Raw genomic sequence first — 19,329 nt, 5'->3', positions numbered from 1 at the left:
GTTTGGGTTTATTAATTTCTAAATTTTTTAGTGATTAATAATTTGTTGTAGGATTCTATAATATCATCATCTTGAATATATTCCCAAAGTTTAGATGCATTCTCTGCCCAATCACGTTCACCTATCGACTTTAGGAATTTTGTTGATGATTTTAATGATAATAATCTCTTTTTTAAAGTATCTATAGATTCATTAAAACTTGGGAATGATGATAATATTGGAGTATCATTTTGTTGTTGTTTTAAAAGTTGTTCGTCATCTTCTTCTTGTTGTTGCTGGAGTTGATTAAAATTAATAGGTGAAGGATCAAAATTACTTGATAATGATAGTGATGAAGAATTTGAATTAGTTGGTGATAGTAATCCATTATTATTATTATTATTATTATTATTATTAAAATGTTGGTGTTGAGAATAAATAAAATGATCTGGAATATCAATTGCTATTGAATATTTTAAAATTAAAGAGTTAATTAATAATGATCTTTTTTTTGAATTTTTAAAACATCAGTCTTTAATACAAACTTTCAATTGGATGATTTGATGAAATCTTTCTTAATAAAGTTGCCAATGTTGTATCCAATGATTTAATTTCATAATCCAATTCTGTTAATTTATTAAATACAAATACTATAAAGTATAAAAAAAAAAAAAACAATTAGATTAATAGTACTATTTTTTTTTTTGTAATATTTTTGTACATACAAGTTCTTGCCATATATTCAGGTAGATCTGATAAATCCAATGGTTGTTGTTGTTGTTGATAGTTTGTTATATCAGGCATTCTCTTATTCTTTAGCATTAAAGCAGATTTGATTAAATTACAAATTAAAATATCGATTGATTTGTTTTCCTGAACAATCAATACAACATTACAAATGCTATAGAGAAATATGATGGTCTTTATACATTGAAGATAGTGATAGTGCTCATAAGATGTGTAACCTGCCGGACAGTATGCACTCTTTTCAATCATCTCTGTCACTATTGATATCGACTGAAGCGGCTGTGTATCTATATAGATCAATCTCTCTGGTGTTATATATACATCGATACCATTGGTTTGGTGACTACCAAGGCAGAAATTATCATCTGTTTGAATATCAAATGGTTGTACAACCGACGATGGTTGTTTACCATTTGTTGTTGTGGTCGTTCTAATGATTGGTGTAGTATTGGCCAACGATGAAAGTATAGTTGATTTTCCTGTAGACTGTCCACCCAAAACTCCAATCACCATAAATCCATCATCTTTTGTTAACAACTAATCACACAAAAAGTATATAAAAGTGTAAGTAACAAATAGTATATATATATATATCTCTCTCTATAGATCCTACCTTTAATAAATCATTGATTGATATCTTTAACGATTTATCCAATAATTTCACAGATTTCAATGGTAGATTATTTGGTGAATAATCATTTTGTGGTTGTAGTAATGGTGATTGTTGTTGTTGTTGTTGATGTTGTTGTTGTATTTTTTGATGATGATGATGTTGATAGTGAGGATATTGAGGTGAACTTGTTTCTTCTTTGGTTGTTGGAGATACTACTTTTGTAGATGATATAGGAGATGTAACAGGTGTTGTTGGATATCCACTACTACCAGCAACTCCATTCACATTATTATCAATACTCTCTCTTTTTTTAATATTAAATGATGATGTTGATGACGATGTTGAAGATGATGGAGTTGATAAAGATGAAGAAGATGTTGGAGTTGTAGGAGTAACAGATTTCTTTGATAACAGTTGAACTCCTGGAGTGGTAGTCGGTGTCCCACTACTTATCGGTGACGATGATGTTGTTGCAACCTTTGACTTGGTCAATAACTTTGGAGGTGGAGTTGCATTATTATTATCCTTTAAGAAAGAAACAAAGACTTGAAGTTAATATTATGATTCATCATGTTTACCCAATCATATTAACATTACATCAGATGATGACGATGATCTATCTCGATCTCTTCGGTTGTCCTTATTTTTGTTTCTATTGCCGCTGCTTCCTCTTCCTCCTCCTCCTCCCGAGGAGAGTGAACTACTACTCATTATACTACTTTAAAAGATAAAATGTACATATAATTTAAATTACACAAATGTATAATAAATAATGATTCGAATCATTGAAACCAAAAAAAATAAGATGAATTTAAATAATCATTTTTTGGTTTTAATTGTTTCTGTACTCATAATTGGATGAATGTATTGAGATATATATATTTAAATTAAATGAATTCAAATGAAGGAAAAATAGTAGTATTGTAGTCTGTGTCAAGGATCACAGACGATCTCCATGTTTGGAGGGGATCCAAGGTTTTAATTTGTTGTTGGATATATCTGTCGTCAGGTTTGTGCAATCAAAATAAATAGTGTGTTGATCAACCTCACCTATGATTGGTTATTCGGTACATGTGTGTATGTATTATTATTATTATTATTAATAGTATATTTAATTCTTTGGGATTTGGTTAATAAACTTTTGGATATTGATAGCGTTTTGACTACCAACCAACTTGGACTTGACTTGTCCGTTTTCAAAGAGAATGAGTAATGGAATGGATGCAATCTGAATTGATGTATGTCATAATAGTAAGTAATATTAGTCCTATATATTCTCTATTGAAGCATGATCATGATGATTCATGGTTAATCTATCTATCTGTCTATCTGTATCAATCAATCATACGTCATATTCAGCAGCAATATCGTTGGCAGAATCGATATCAAGTTTACCAAAGGCAATGTGTTTGTTGTCAACGTTATTTGAAACATCTTCAAACTTTGGAGCCATTTGTCTGCATGGACCGCACCAACTAATTTGATGAGATTGATTGATTAAAATATCATATATTGTGGTTAGAACTGTTCTTGTAATAGTGAGCGATGTAGATAGACTGTATATCCATCTATCTATTGTAAGTGAATGTACCTACTCGGCATAAAAGTCTACAACAACATTCTTATTGTTCTTGAGGAAATCCTTAAAGTTTGATGCTTCTAAAGTTTGTGAAGCATATGATCTAGAGTATGTAGTTGATAATTTACCAACTTTGCTGAATAATGATCTAGTGAACATCTTATTACTTATATTTATATATATATTGATTGATTTATATATCTATGTTTTAAAACAAATTCAAAAATGAATGTGAAGTTGGTGCAACTGCAATCGCTGCAATCTGTCGTTTTCATTCGTTGTCGGCATATATTCTCGAACGAACCACTAATTAATTAATTAATTGGTTTAGAAACAGATAGATAGTAGAATAGTAATCAACGATGGATCTGTCTGACCTTATAGGATATGCGAGTAGTCGACAACAACAACAACAACCGTCTACTACTGCGACAAAGGTAGTAGCTCCTACTATTCCGACGACCACCGTCGTGTCACAACAGAAGACTACTACTACTACTACTCCTGTTGCCGTGACACCATCAGAACAACCTGCTAATTTACAACAACAACAAGTTAATGGACATAATAATAGCAATGGTAGAGGTGGGAGAGGCGGACGAGGAGGAAGAGGACGAGGTGGAAGAGGAGGTCGAGGTGGAGGTGGAGGAAACCAAAGAAATAATAATAATAATGATAATGGACAACAATCTACTACTACCACCGCGAATACTACTACTACTACGACAAATAATAATAATAATAATAACAATAACAATAACAAGAACCAACCAAAAAGAAAAAGAAAAGGGGATGAAAGTGAGGAAGAAGAGGTTGATATTGATGAAGACGGAATCAACGAAAAGGAGGAAATGAGACGAATCAAATTGTTTAATCAACGACTCAAAGAAATCAAGATAAAGGAGACACCAGAGGATATCGAACGGTATCTCGAAGAGAGACGAAAACGATACCCATCAAAAGAAAACATTGACTTGAGAAAGAAAATGGCAGAGGAAGCAAAACAAAGAGGTGAAATGACTGATCATCAAGATCCAAAACATAAACAGAGAAATAATAATCAAAATAATAAAAATAAAAGAAATAATAATAATAATAATAATAATAAGAACAATAATAATAATAATAGAAATAACCAAAATAATAAAAATAATAATAATAATAATAATAATAATAATAATAATAATAATAATAATAATAATAATAATAATAGTAGTAAACCAACTGGAAATAATAACTTGGAACAACCATTAAAAAAAGTAAAAGTGGAAAATGAAACTGTAACTGGAAATGGTATGGGATCTGATACTACTACTATTGCAACAACAACAACAAAAACAACCGACTCAAATGTAAATAATAATAATAATAATAATAATACCGATAATATAGATAAAAATGGAAATGGAATTACTTCTGCACCTGTGGAGGGAGTAGATTTAATAGCCTCTACTACTACTACTACCACCACCGAACCTCTAAAAACAACAACAACAACAACAAGAATGGAAATTGAACATGGGGAAGGACAAGTTGGAGAAGATGGTGATGGAGATGAAATACAAGAGGAACCATCAACAATGGAACATTTTAAAGAGTCTACAAATATTGATTTGGAAAAAGAACAACAAATCAAAGATCAAATCCAAGTTCAAAAAAATACTATTTTACAACAACAAATTAATAACCAACAACAATCTATAGTTAATAACAACAATAACAACAACAAAAACAAAAATAATAATAACAATAGTAATAATAATAATAATAGAAAAAATAATACTAACCAACAACAACAACAAAATAATCAAAAGAAATTTTCCAACTCTCTTTATGCAAAGTTGTTTGAAAGAGAAATATCTGCAGAAAGAAATGTTGTACTTCAAATTATAAGACATTTGGCCAATACAATTAGAGAAAAAGATCTTCAAATGGAAGAGGATGACTCTAATTCTTCCTCTTCCTCTGACTCTAACTCTGATTCCGATTCTACTAATTCTTCTTCACAAGATAGCAGCAGCTGCAGTGATAGTGAAGAGGAAATATCAAAAGTTGAACCTATAACAAATACAACTACAACTACAACTATAGAATCAATTAAACAAGAGTGATGAAGTAAATAAACATAGATACCAAGCTGGCTCGTTTCTTGAATTTTTTGATTTTTTTTTTTATAATTTTTTTTTTTGACGAATGATCATTCACAATGAGAGTGCACAGTCGAATGAGTGAGCCCTCATCATCAACAATCTATTGTAGTATTATAGTATAAAGTAGAAACGAACACACCAACTTTAGCGCAACTGTGACAGTGATAGTATTCTCTTCTCCATAATATAATAATAATCAACAAAATGTTTGCCAGATCACTTAGACTCGTTTCACACAACTCTGCAAGGTATATATCATGCATTTCATTTCGATCGATCATATGGTTTGTGTAGTCGTAGTATTAGTAGTAGTAGTAGGAGTAGTAATATAGATAGAAATGATCGTTGTTGGAATGAATGAATGAATTAACAGATCACTACTACTGCTACGACTGCACACCTACACTAAAAATGATGATGACTTGTTACAATACGGAAATTAATCAAAAAGTTACAATATTATATAATATTATAGATGCATCAACATCAGCAAACCATCATATACTCCAGCTGTTTACAACTGTGCAAATAGCTACATCAACAACAGATCCTTTTCTACAGATGTAAAGGTTGATGTCCTCCCACCAACACCAGGCAAATTACACTCTGCTCAAGTCGAAGAAGTCGTTTCAAAGATTGAAAAGTTAAGTTTATTAGAGGTTATTGAATTGACTCAATTGCTTCAAGTATGTAGACTCTATCAGATAGATGAAAAAACAACAAATGGAATATGATAGGCGGACTCATGATGGCGATCATCATCATTGCATCAAAAAAACGAATCAATCAATCAACTCAACCCACCCACCAACTGCGATCAGATAATAATAATTTACACAATAGGGAATGAATATGTTTTAATTTGTGAAATGTTTGAATAGAATAGAATGATGGATGGATACATGTAAAGATGTAAAATTGGTGGTTGGCCTGGTTGATGATTGGTGTTAAGTTGGCTCATTGACTGATTCGTTTTGAAGACGATTCATGTCCATTTGTTAAAACAATATATATATTTCTTCTTCTTCTTTTTTACTAATCATTCAAAATAATTATTATAATTTATAGACCAGATTAGGTATTCCAGATATTGATATGAGCAACCTTGGAGGAGGTGGTGCACCAGCCGCTGCCGCTGCCCCAGCTGCCGCCGCCGCTCCACCAAAATCAGAATTCCAAGTTCGTTTGGTCAAGGTTCCAGAAGGAGCCAAATACAAGATTATTAAGGAATTGAGAGAGATTAAGCCATCTCTCAGTTTGATGGAAACCAAGGGATTGGTTGAAAAATTACCATCAGTCATTGCCGAAAAAGTATCAAAGGAAGAAGCCGATAAGATTTGCGCCAAGATCAAGGCTGCAGGTGCTGAAGCTGAAGCCAACTAAAATATTAAAATCAACAACAACAAATAATAAATCTCTTAATACCAATTTTATAATTAATAATACATACATATATAAGTTCTTTTTTTTTTTTTTTTTTTTATACCCAAAATTGGAAATTGCGTCAAGTAAGTTGAGGTTCAACTTCATTTCATTTCAATTACATTCTAGGTGCACATATATATTATACATGCACATGTACAAATAGATAGATAGATAGAGTAGAGTAGATAGTAGATAGATAGATAGATATATAGATATACCTATATATAAGAAGATAGACAGAAAGATATGATAACTATGGAATCATTTTTACCAAAGATTAAATCGGTGGATTATCAAGGTATTAGTAGTAGTAGTGATGATGATGATGATGATGACAATAACAACAATGAAAACAATGTAATGGATTGTGATTCAAGTTCAAGTGGTAGTAGTGATGATGATGATGAAGAGAATGGTATTTTCAATTCTTTACAAAAGAATCATGACATTTACTTGGATCCAGACCGTGCACAACAAACTAGCAATCCTGATGGAAAGGTAACTCCAAAGGGACTGGTAGAATTCCTCTCTTCGTTTAGTCGATTTGATTTCGACTTGTATGATTTGGCATCGTGTCAAACAAAGTATCGCATGGCATTGGATTATGAAAACATGGTCAAGTTGGCAAAACAACACAAGTTGGTGGTCCCTATTGGCGCGCAAAAGGAGGATCTCATCCAAATGCTCATCGAACACTTTCACATACTCAACCAAACAACTGTCCCCGTAGTGGAGACGGATCCAAATGGCACTACGGTAGTGAACAAAACCTATGTCGAGATTGTCACCAAAGATATGCATAGAGACAGACTGTTACAACTGGAACCATATACGGGCAAATCATTTTTGGCAGATAGTCCTCCAGAAGAGTATAGTGACTATAGTCTGCCATTGGATGTGATTAAAAGGATATTAAGGTATGCGTGGCACCGTCCGTATGTGGGTGATGCAGAGTTGGCTTGGACGAATCATCGGTGGCGTCTGGGACTTGCAATAGTGTCCAAAGAGATGTTTAGGTTCGTTAGCGAGCATCTCAACACGGCTGTTTCATTTGCGACGTATCGTCGTGTGTATTTGTACGAGTCGAGAGACCCGATGCTCGACGAGATGGCACATCTCAACAGTCCGTACAACCCGGTTCGTCGTATCACCAAGCTTGATATGTACGAACGTGACATGCAGAGTCTCACCCGAGGAAAGGGGAACATGGCCATGTTTGAGACCGTGCAGTCGTTGACACTGCACAAGACAGACGCACCCCTCCTCATGCCGGCGGTGCAGCTGCGTGTGTCGCTCAACTTCCCCGCCGTCACCAAGCTGGTCGCACCCAACGTGGCGTTTACGATCAAGTTGTTTGCGCATATCGACCAGTCGATGCCGCTGCTGTCAGTGTTGGTCATCCGGTCGACACCCAGTCAAAAGGAGCTGGTCCGATACCTCACGATCCCCGACCCCGCCAATGTCAAGATCAACATCCCGATCGGCCGCCGATTCCAGTGTATGCGCAAGATGCACAGTGTGCATGTGCGCGACTACGACGCGAATGAGAAGGGCACGTTGGGAGACCGATTGGGCGAGATGCGCAGTCTCACCAGCCTCGGTATTGCCTTCCAATCGCATATCCCTCAGCCAGAATGCACAAAGATATTTAGTATCCCGTCCATCTCCCATATCAGTCTCACACTCAACTTTTTCCTCTCGACCGCGGCCAAACCCGTCACCAAGGGTATGGAGCGGATCAAGTCGATTGAGATCACCCACACGCTCACCAAAATCACAGACCTACTCGAACAAATGGAAAACCTCCGAGATGCCACCAAACTGACCATCTGCGCGTCCGAAGACAAAGGTCTTGCCACCATCAAAAAGAATATATCTGATTATAACATGAAGTCTGCCGAGTGCGGTATTTGGGAGATCAATGGAATCAAACCAACCATCAACTCTGTTCTTGCAAACGGATTAGTCTACAAGATATTCTTGACAAAGATACCAAATCCACAATTCCAATTAGATTCAAATACCGCTTCTCCTGTTGCTACCTCTACTCCTCCTCCTCGTGCCATAGATTTGAGCGAGATTACTTTCTTTGACCGCAACTCTCCCTCAACTCCTGTAACTTTGACCAGCCAAGCTCCGAAGTTAACTTTTTCCGACTTGTTCACTTCCACCACTTCCACCACCTCTACAACAACAACAAATAACAACAATGTCAAACCAATGGAAATCGATACACAAAAGAAAGATATTAAAAGAAAGGCAGAGGAAAAAGAGAATGAAGAAAAAGAAGAAGAGGAAAAAGAGGTCAAACAAGAAAAGAAAAAGGCAAAACCAACTCCCAAGAAACAATCCAAACCAACTCCTGCCACTTCTGCTGTTGAAACTACAGTAGTTGCAAACCCAATACCAACTATAGATACTCCATCACCAGTAAATCCTCAGCCACCAACTGTAGTTTCAACACCTACAAAAGCAACGGAAACAGAAATCTCCTCTCTTCCTCAACCAATTTCCCCTCCAAAACCATTCTCTCTAAGAAAGAAAAAAAACTCTCCACAGAAAAAATAAATAAATCAAAAGAGATGTACAGGATTACTTCACATTATATTGTTTTAATTATTTGAGTTTGTTACACCAAATATCCAAAGTTTCAAACTCTCACATACCTTTTTTGGCAAAACATTTTAATTAATTGATGTCTATGAGAGGGGTTTGAACTAAAAGTTTCATTATCTTTTGTTTTTTAGATTATAGATAGATAGATACCGATGCATTTACAAATATAGATAATAGTAATAGTAATAGTAATAGTATAGTAAAACAAACAAGAAGAAGAAAGAAAAATGTTTTATGATAGTGATGATGATAGTGACGATAGTACTGTTGGAGGTCAATTTCTACAATACTTTTTTGGAGATGGTATAGGATATGATTCCTCTGATTCAGATGAATATTCAGACTCTGATACTGATGATGATCATTTGCACAACACGGTGTTTTGGAACAACTTTATGCATGCGGGTATGGCACTGCGCCCGGGTATTGTGAGACAATCTCAACAAGAGCTGGACGATAGTTTGAAAAGGTTGAGGGAGCAGTACCCAACATACTTGGAGCTGACCGTGCCAGAGCTCACCAAGATGACTGTTGCGACGCTCAAGAACCTGTGCAAGGCGTTCAACGTCAAGCTGACGGGTCGCACGAAAAAGGCAGACATTGTAGGCGCGTTTGTCGAGTTTCAAGTCAAGATGCGTGCCGAAGAGCAGGCCAAAAAGGAGATGGACGGGTACCACCGTGGCACGGTGCAGTATTCGTTGCCGCCATACACGATCATCAAGATATTGACATACTGCTGGCGATTGCAGGTGCCGAGCGAGCCTGCCGAAGAACGCTTTGCGTTCCGTCGCCAGTTGTCGCTGATGCTCATCTCGAAAGAGTTTTACAAGTACGTGTCGACTCTGTTTACACAGCTCGATCTCTGCTACGCACACGTGTACAATGCCTACACGGACAACAAGTGCAAGTTGTATCAGCACCTCAAACACCCATTCTCGTCGATCAAGAATATTGTCAAGCTGCGCATCATCGACAAGGATTTTGGCCAGGTGCTCGACGCTGCCGGTCCAGACTACAAGCAGGTCTTTGCTAATCTCACCAGTCTGACACTTGCCAAGGGACCTGGCTCGACCTACCTGATGCCCAAGGTGGCCAACCTGCCCAGTCTCACCTCGTTCACTGCCATCCGCATGTCGCCACACTCATGCAACGATCTGATCAGCATCAAGAAACTCAAAATCTTTGGCGTCCACTGTACACCCAGCGACCTGCGCAACACCAACCTCACCTCGCTCAAGTTGAGAAACCTATCCGAGTCGTCTGGCTTGACCGACTCGCTCAAGAAATTCAAGGATCTTCGTGTGCTTGGTTTCGACAATAACAGCACTCGATTAGAAATGTTCATTCAACACCTCGTCGAAGAAAATGGACATCAAGTACAAAAGACAACCACACTACTCGAACTCTTTAAACAGTATTTATTGCACGCAGATACCAAACTAGAAGTATTGTGTATCACTAGATGGAACAATTATACAGCGCTTGGAGAGAGCAAGACTCTTCATACAATTGAATTGACAGGTGAATTTTCTGGTCACCTAAAAGAATGTATCGCCAAACTGACAGCAGTTTTTGAACAAATCACTCCATTGGTCAATATCAAAACATTGATCATCTCCATCACCGATCCAACTCTATTTACCAATGATTTGGATTTAGACATACCATACATCAAAAAACATGCCATCAAAGAACTTATTCCTGGATCCAACAACAAAACCATTGAACGTTCCTATTCATTGACCGATCCACTTCCTTTCAAATCCGGTGATTACGGTTTCGCATTGGGACAAATCAAATTTATTAGTAGACCATTATTTAATGAAACTAGATGTTTTAAATGTTATTTTCATAGATAGGAAAAAAAACAAAAATAATAACAAATAAAAAAGAAATCAAAACTTTTTGTACATAGTCACACATACTTGTATATAACAACAAACAAATAAAATAATTGATTGTTGTTTTGTTTTTGTTTTTTTTTTTTTAAAAAAAGTAATGTTATTATTAATTGTTTTGTTTTGTTTTATTTATATTATTTATTTTGAACGACCAATTTGAAAAGTTACACAAGTAGTATGATCCATTTTACCAGGATACTCTCGATAATCGTTTGGTTGTTTTTTGTTTGGGAACTTTTCCATAAAATCTCTGGCGCGATGTGTGACCTGACTGCAGTGCTCTATTAATTTTTGTGTAATGTCGGAAGGGTTGGGTTTGCCACCGGCACTGGTGGAGCTAAATACAATCTCTTCCAATAACTTTTTCATAAACTGAGTCTTTGCACGCAATAAATCGTCCTGTTGTAACTCCTCCCACCCGCTGGCATCGACGCCCAGCTCTGTCGGCACCTTGCCGAGCATGATGGGGTCGAGGTTGTCGTGCACGCCGTCCGACACGATCAAAGCGATATCATTCTCTTCGCACGTTGTAAAATAGAGCTTGAGGTTACGAAGGTCGGGCCATCCCTGGCCGACATAGGGGCCGAGACGACCTCCAGGGTCACGAGTGTCGCTGAGATTGCAACGATTGCCATTGGTGACGTCGGTCGCCTCGCGGTTACGCATCGATACTAAAAATGCCTTGCAGTCGCCGACACTGGCACACAAAAAGCCCCACTTGGTCTGGCCGGCGGCGTCCTCGAGCTCGAGCACCAATCCGCCAAGCAGTGTCGTGGTGCCGGCCTCCCAGAGGTCCTTGCCCTCGACAATCTTATTATGAGCCTCGCAAAAGGCACGCAGCAAAAAGTGGCCGGCGTCTTGTAGTGTCTGGATGTCGTCTTGTCGTGTATTAAAGTAGTTGGCAAAGGCGGCTATGGCGTCGCGTGCGGCCATGGCGGGACGCTTGCCCCAATTGCACCCGTCGGCAATCGCCAAGATGGCGCGGTTTCTATGCACTTGCACAAATAGCTTATCTGCTATGGGGTCTCCGTCCTTTTCGCCGCCTGGCAACAAAGGATAGGTCGATACTGATCTAGTCGATAGGAATGGTTCATCTGTATCGCCATCGACTTGAATGCTCTGTGTACTACTCTTTAGATTCACCACTCGATACTCGGGTAAGTGTTCATATTGTAATACAACAATTGGTTCAACTTTTGAATCTGTCATTATTATTATTATTATTCAAAGTAGTTTTACTATAGTAAATTATTATTATTAAAATTATTATTTGGTTGAAAAGATGTTGTTGTTGTTGTTGGGGGGAAAAGATTATGCAATGTAATGTAATGTTATTATTGCTGTTGTTAATGATGTTGGGTTGTTTATAATACAAAAAAATATAATAATAATAATAATAATAATAAATAAATAAATAATTCCCTGTTACTTGTATGTTGTTATTGTTATTGTTATTGTGTTGTTATTTATTTGATCCCTAAATATTTGATTTAGTTTCTCTAGATAATAACAATGATTAAATGTATAGTGTAAGTTTAAGTTTTAAAATAATCTTTTTGTGTGTTTGAAGGGAACTTGAAAAAAGGTTGATATGATGTTGTTGATAGACGTATATTTGTTTGTATGTATCTATGTGTCGTGATTATATATATATATATATATATATATATATATATATCGGTGATAGTCGTAGTTATCGCTTGTGTCTCTTTATCTTTGTGTGTCTGTCATTCGTCTAATTTAACAAAATTGACAATCCTCTTTTCTTTTTTGTTGTTGCTTTTGAAGAGTAAAATATTACTTTTTTTTCTGATTTTTGCAGTTACTAATTGCACATTCAATGAAAACTTTGTTACTGTAGTTGTTGTTGTTGTAGTTGAATGGTTGTTGTTTTGGTTGAAAATGATGGAGCTACTATGTACATAAACAAATAAGATTGTTCTATTTTGGTATATTATCAGATTAACTTGTACAATTGTTCTACTTTCTATTCTACTACTATGATTACAACAAACAACCTCGAACAAAAGAATAGGAGGGTTTCTTTTTCAGGCTACCATGATTTGTTCATCGCGTTGTGATTTTTTTGAATTTTTTGAATTTTTTTTTTGCTAAAAATGGTCGACCAAATATCTTTTGGTTTGAATGAAAGTGGAGGAGGGTGCGCAGATAATCTATGCATGCATGTCCAAGAATGACTACTTACTTAAAGTCAAGTCAAGTTATAACTCTACTCTCTACTCTCTATCTATCTATCTATCTATTTGAAAGAACTGTCTTTTTTTGAATTAGATGAAATGAATGAATGGATATGATGATGGATGATGATGATGATATCAAGTGTAAAATAAATGGTTGTATCTCTCTTGGGTTAAATTAGATTTTTGGGTGGTGTTGTGTGAATGAATGGATGAATGATGAATGAATGTACAGAGCAGTGGGATGACGACTTTAAAGGGTAGATATACAATTGAATTGTGTTGTTATTATTATTATTATTATTATTATTATCTGATCAGATCAATAATTGTACAATGAAATGTGAATTGGTTGGGAGTGGGTTAGGTTTGATATCAATATTAAAAAAATGTGATATGAAGGAAGGGAGGAATGAGGAAGGGAGGAGGATAAGTCTCTGTATCGTCGTCGTCGTCGTAAATTAATTTATAATTTGCTTGAAATAATAATATTAAACTCTTGTTGTTTTGTTCTGGTACCTTACCTAGCTCTCTTTTGTTTTGTTGTCAGTTATATTATTATGTTATGATGCATACATCAGTACAGTACACAGGGAGGATAAGAAGAAGAAGAAGAAGAAAGTACTATCTTAAGATTAGATCAGAGAAAGAGAATAGTACTAGCTAGCTAGCTAGACACAAAGGCAAGCAAGAGGGACTCACCCCCCTCTCTTTTCTCAAATTCGGCGATATCACATCTAGAACATCATCGCATGGCCTCCACCCCCACAAAAAGCACGCGGGTACCATAGTACATAGACGTACACCAAAACAGATTCATGAATCCACAAAGCACACAATCCAACACGGAGGTTTCCCATCAAAATCAGCCGATTCTGCCTTTTTCTTTCCGTTGTTTGAAAGACGTTCTATCGACGAAACAATAGATGCATCAGATCTTTCCTTCAAACCTAAAAATCATCATATTTTTCTTTTTTTTGAAAAAGAACCGCCAACTCAAAACGGTGCTTTGCTAGCAGAGTTCTGTTTTTAGATCCCAAATAACTATACAAACAAACAAAATAGATATACACAAAGTAAAAGAATTATTGTGGTTAAATATGACACATTGAACATATGGTTTCGTTGAAACGATTACAACAAGAACAACAACCAAAACAAACAAAACAAACAACAAAAGAGAGAGAGTTAAATATTTAGTTGTCGTATCTGGGAATGGGATATTCATCACCAATTCAACTCCAACTCAATCGATGATCTGATAAATCCCCATGAATACCGTGGGTTAAAAAAAGATTTGGTTTATCCGATTGAATGTTGATTGATTGTTTGATTGATGGGGCTACAACATGGCCTGTTGTCGTGGACAATATATTTATCGACTCTTAAGAGAATTGGATAATAATTGATCAGATTCTTTGCCAACTATGAGTTACCTAGATTTAATCTATGCTATCAATAGATCAAAATTGTACAACAGTTTTGATTCATTTGATTGGAACAACCTACCTATCTATCTTTTGTATTTTATCAACTCTCTCTGGCTAGATATTACTCTACCCCTTCAAATGAATGGGAATCCCATTGATTATCCTTCTTATAAAGGATCCATGGTTGATACATTTCATGTCCTTTTTCTTTTGATCTGCGCCATCATGTATTAATACCCCCTTTTTCTTATGCAGCTCTCCTTCAGGAACCTCAATGATACAGGTTGATTTCAATCGTTAGTCTTCAGTATTGCCAGACGCGCCGATCGTTTTGTTGGTGGCCACTGAATAAATAAATGTCACATGGATTATAGCTGTCATTGGCCAGGTGGCGGTTGGTTGGAGAATATCGGGTACCTTTGCCTCTTTGATTGATTGTGTGTAGCTTGGGGTTTAGGTACCGCATCGACTCCCCGATTTTTGTTTTTAAATTAAACACACACCACCCACAATTGTGCTAAATATAACCTTGGTTGCTTTTCAAGATTGTGGGTGTGATCGACCACACCATCACAAGTACTTTTCTTTTCGATCTCTCTCTTACACACACAACACACACTATCGTGGATGTTTGTTTGTTTACCAAATACCCATACAAGGGATACAGCACAGCGCAGTATACTACAATTGTTTTGTTGTAGTTGTAGCAAGCGTTGGAGATCATCGGCTCATCAACTGTGATTCGACCTGTGACCAGTAGATGAATGAATCCCTTTATCACCTTCTTGTAAAGTAACAACAACAAGAGAGACTGGTGCTGCTACTATTAAACTGCATGAACGAGAGGCAATAATACTTGCGTACGTAGAGAGGGAGGAGGAGGAGAAGAGGAGGTAGTGGTGTACAAGGAGATTGAATGAGCAACATCCAAACAAAATAAAACCATTTAATTCAAATCAATTCACAACTGCATTTTAGAAAGTGAGAGGAGAGAAGAGAAGAGCTTTATGATTTCGATTTAGAACAATAATCATCATCATCATCTTTCGTGTTTAATTATTTCATTACCTGACAACTTGACCAGTCATAATTTGTATATTTATAATCAACCAACCAACAATAATAACAACAACTTTAGAGTTTAACTCACCCAGACCAGACACTTGTACAAATTTTCAAGTAAGTAAAAGTTATTACCTTTGCAATGATGAATCGAATGATCAGTTGATCTCTTCTACTCTCCTCTATCCTCTATACTCTTTTCACGGCACTACTATTGTTGTTGTTGGTGTTGTTATTTGATTGATGGTTAGAAATATCCTCTCTTTTATCCATCAAAAGGATGATGTGAAAAGACGCAAAGAGGTTGTTGGGTGGTTTGTTTCAAACTAAACTAAAGTAGAACGGCGAGTTGCGATGATTTTGGTGCCTCCCGTCACACCCCCCTTTTTTAAAACCATTTGTTTTTTTTTAATATGTGTGTCTGCTACCCCTCATCATCATCGTCTTACTTTACTTTCTCTTCATCACAAACCAACAAACAAACAAATAATAATAATATTTAAAGATTGATTTGAAAAAGGCAAGTGGAGAAGAAAGAGCTAAATTGAAAAAGGAAATTAAAGCATACATGAAGATCAATTATACCAGTAGCAATCAACCCATATCATATCATCAAAACATCATCATCATTAAAAGGGAGGGTTAACCTGTCATATCGTCTTTTTCTTTTTTTTTATGGATGATCTGCTTTGCTTGGTTGGTTGTCAATTCATCATCCCTTCCTCACATCATATTGTCTATTTTAAAACTGGATCTACAATGACAATACCACCAAACCACTATTCCAATTCAATCCAATCTGCCCCACACGCATACACACGCGTGCATGAATTAGCTAGCATGGTGGTGTTCCACTATCCATCCATTTCCATTATATAAATGATGTAATCATACATAAAGACATTGGAACGGAAATCAGTGAACTCGTTTTAAAACTAAACTCACAGACACACACAGTCACCATCCATCATTCCCAAAGAGTTGATCCCTGTTTATCATTTTTTGAACATCTGCAAACTATTAGTTGTTGCTGTTGTTGTTCTCCTCTACATCTCTTTCATCACAACATCACAATCTTGTCTCACTGTCATGTTTAATGATTTATTATTATTATTATTATTATTATTATTATTATTATTCTTCTGGAAGGCAACCTGTCAACCACACAATTGCCTGTTTGGATCCCAAATCCAACATCAATACTCGCTTGTTGTTGTTGTTGATGTTGTTGTGCGTTGAACTATCTATTCTATATGTTTTGTCACCAACATCACCTCACACCCACACAGACACACAACTGGATATATTATCGTTGGCAACAAACAAACAAACATCCACATGATGATGGTATGCACCTCTTTGTTCACTCACTTTCAATCAACAACAACACCACATTTGATTTTAACTTGACAATGGTGGGAGGAGAGGAGCAGAGGATCGTGTGTGTTTGTATGTGTGTGTACTGCTCAAACAAAAACAATCAACTACCACCATCCAAAAAGATTTGTGTGGAAGAGGTGGAAGAAGAGGAAGGGTGGTTAGGGAGGGATCGATTTGCAAAATCACCATTTCCTAACGCATCCATTTCCAAATTTAAATTAAATTGTGATCATTAAAGAAACAGGGAAAAGAGGAGATCAACAAGACACACACACACACAACAATTGTTCACATATTGTTGCTCCCCACTCAAACTACAATATTAACCATCACAACAACAACCAAAAAATCTGTAGAGAAAGAGAAACAAACATTTTTTTTTTTTAAAACATTGAACAGCAGCTGCAACAAACAAAACACCCTCCTACCTACCTACCTACCAAAACCAATTGTTCAATTAATCAAACAAACCAACTACCTCACTCTCTAATCAATCAATCAAATCAAATAATTAGTTTTCGTCCCTACTCTTATTTATTATTATTATTATTTTTATCAATCAAATTCCATTACATTAAAATTATTACTTTCCTTTTATAAATTAAACAGTACTGTTCCACATCACCACCCCCCTCCTCCAAACCATTCCCGCGCCATCCACTATTTATTCTAATTTATTTATTTATTTAATAATTAATCTTATTTATTCTAATTTATTCTAATTTATTTATATCATTGTAAAACCAAAAAGGATTTAGAATCATATATATATATTTATAACATTGTATTATTTTCCATTACCCCCAACCAAATCAAACCAAACCAAGAAGAATTAACCAACCCAGGATTAAAAGTATTAACCAAAAAAAGGTATGTAAATAATAATAATAATAATAATAATAATAATAGTTTTCTTTTGTTGTGTTGTTAGAAAATTTTCCACCCCACCATCATCACTCCTGCAAAGATATGATCCAACTCGTTTTTTTTAGTCTTGTCCAACGGTTTAGCGATTGCGAAAACAATAGCCCAACAACACCCATCCACCATCGATCACCCTTTCAACCTCCAACACACTAAATTAATTAAATGCTGTTGGGTTCTAGAAACCCTATCAAGACAACAACAGTCACACCCAATCAACTGTATTTGGCCATCAATCTATCTTTATCTTTAAATTCAAAGTACCAATTCGTTGATGTCAACACACACACACCTCCAGTACTGATGGTATTTAAAGAAGAAGAGTAGATTTAAATGGGGCAATCTCAGAGGGAGATAGCCTAACTATCCCTATAGTTATTTTGGGTGTTTGATGGTGATTAATCACTATAAGCTGGGAGCACCCTAGTTTCAGGAGTGGGTGGGGGAGGTCATTGTTATTGGGTGCCCATCAACACCTAGAATATCTATCGAACAAAACCGGTTAAGGCCGAATACCAACACTACACGTAGAGGTTGAGCGACGGTTTTTCTGTTCTGCCAACCCTCCCCCTCTATAGCGCTTGCGGTTCCTCGCAGCCAAAAGGCCAATCAGAAAAACCTTGTTTTGTCAAATCTATCTGAACTCGACTTTCACATAAAACAAATCTCGTCTTTGTCGTTGTCATCAGACACTGTTTTAGCCAAAGTTTGGGGAGGGCGATCTCGTCCCACCATACCATTTTTCTTGTTTTTTTTACATTTGCAGCTTTGGAATCATGGGGGTCGTCTTTGAAACTGAGTTTGCCGATCGTGGATGGGGGCATAGAGAGTGATCAAGGCAGCAAATTTTAAATAATTCTAAACCATCAAAGTGGATCTCTATCTTTTTTATCTTCTCTGTGTTTTTTTTTTCTGTTCTCCTCTCTCTACCCTTTCTCCTCTCACTTTCCTCGTCGCCTCTAATTAAACAAATAGAGCTTAACCAACAAAACACAAAACAAATCAGTAGCAGTAATAGTAGTAGTAGTTAGTAACAACAGATACTTGTACCAATAGTAGTAGTTAGAAGCGATCTAGAATATATAAATATATTTCACTTCATCTCATCATCATCATCATCGTCATATACCAATCTTCATTCACATCGTACATACAACGAGAAATAGTATTATATAGTACAAATCTTGAAGTATAGTTATTTATATTTACATCTGTACAATAAGCATTATTATTATTATTCGAGTCGTCACAGGCACACAAGACAAAAAGTATATAGTTTTAGTTTAGTTTAGTAGGTAGTGTGTTTGTTAAAGTAAAAAAAAAAA

General features: G+C 36.0%; 8 protein-coding genes across 8 annotated transcripts; 6 read left to right on the top strand and 2 right to left on the bottom strand.

The window, feature by feature from the left end:
- Positions 1-11: 11 nt before the first annotated feature.
- DFA_05199 (uncharacterized protein) lies at positions 12-3,077 on the bottom strand (the record flags this gene model as incomplete). Its single annotated transcript, XM_004360863.1, has 8 exons — positions 12-442; positions 525-629; positions 705-1,263; positions 1,340-1,864; positions 1,937-2,057; positions 2,479-2,567; positions 2,688-2,907; positions 2,935-3,077. 8 exons carry the CDS (start codon positions 3,075-3,077, stop codon positions 12-14), a joined length of 2,193 nt encoding a protein of 730 aa, XP_004360920.1.
- A 203-nt stretch (positions 3,078-3,280) lies between these two features.
- On the top strand, positions 3,281-5,029 carry DFA_05198 (uncharacterized protein; the record flags this gene model as incomplete). The annotated part of the gene is made up of 1 exon (XM_004360862.1): positions 3,281-5,029. The coding sequence occupies one exon, from the start codon at positions 3,281-3,283 to the stop codon at positions 5,027-5,029; it is 1,749 nt and encodes a 582-aa protein (XP_004360919.1).
- A 243-nt stretch (positions 5,030-5,272) lies between these two features.
- On the top strand, positions 5,273-6,451 carry DFA_05197 (ribosomal protein; the record flags this gene model as incomplete). The annotated part of the gene is made up of 3 exons (XM_004360861.1): positions 5,273-5,316; positions 5,544-5,754; positions 6,137-6,451. 3 exons carry the CDS (start codon positions 5,273-5,275, stop codon positions 6,449-6,451), a joined length of 570 nt encoding a protein of 189 aa, XP_004360918.1.
- Positions 6,452-6,748: 297 nt separating this feature from the next.
- DFA_05196 (uncharacterized protein) lies at positions 6,749-9,061 on the top strand (the record flags this gene model as incomplete). The annotated part of the gene is made up of 4 exons (XM_004360860.1): positions 6,749-7,050; positions 7,411-7,559; positions 7,715-7,991; positions 8,146-9,061. 4 exons carry the CDS (start codon positions 6,749-6,751, stop codon positions 9,059-9,061), a joined length of 1,644 nt encoding a protein of 547 aa, XP_004360917.1.
- Positions 9,062-9,336: 275 nt separating this feature from the next.
- DFA_05195 (uncharacterized protein) lies at positions 9,337-10,142 on the top strand (the record flags this gene model as incomplete). Its single annotated transcript, XM_004360859.1, has 2 exons — positions 9,337-9,568; positions 9,610-10,142. 2 exons carry the CDS (start codon positions 9,337-9,339, stop codon positions 10,140-10,142), a joined length of 765 nt encoding a protein of 254 aa, XP_004360916.1.
- Positions 10,143-10,446: 304 nt separating this feature from the next.
- DFA_05194 (uncharacterized protein) lies at positions 10,447-10,968 on the top strand (the record flags this gene model as incomplete). The annotated part of the gene is made up of 1 exon (XM_004360858.1): positions 10,447-10,968. The coding sequence occupies one exon, from the start codon at positions 10,447-10,449 to the stop codon at positions 10,966-10,968; it is 522 nt and encodes a 173-aa protein (XP_004360915.1).
- A 180-nt stretch (positions 10,969-11,148) lies between these two features.
- On the bottom strand, positions 11,149-12,219 carry DFA_05193 (uncharacterized protein; the record flags this gene model as incomplete). The annotated part of the gene is made up of 2 exons (XM_004360857.1): positions 11,149-11,370; positions 12,079-12,219. 2 exons carry the CDS (start codon positions 12,217-12,219, stop codon positions 11,149-11,151), a joined length of 363 nt encoding a protein of 120 aa, XP_004360914.1.
- A 303-nt stretch (positions 12,220-12,522) lies between these two features.
- On the top strand, positions 12,523-19,170 carry DFA_05192 (uncharacterized protein; the record flags this gene model as incomplete). Its single annotated transcript, XM_004360856.1, has 5 exons — positions 12,523-12,539; positions 14,894-14,934; positions 15,777-15,817; positions 16,206-16,287; positions 19,061-19,170. 5 exons carry the CDS (start codon positions 12,523-12,525, stop codon positions 19,168-19,170), a joined length of 291 nt encoding a protein of 96 aa, XP_004360913.1.
- Between the last annotated feature and the right edge of the window lie 159 nt (positions 19,171-19,329).

The sequence above is a fragment of the Cavenderia fasciculata genome (genome assembly GCF_000203815.1).
Source record: "Cavenderia fasciculata unplaced genomic scaffold Scf_Dfasci-G-o-80e12.f1-5, whole genome shotgun sequence".
NCBI classification, from domain to species: Eukaryota; Evosea; class Eumycetozoa; order Acytosteliales; family Cavenderiaceae; genus Cavenderia; species Cavenderia fasciculata.
Note: the sequence above shows the minus strand (reverse complement) of the source record. Positions and strands in the feature narration are given on the sequence as shown.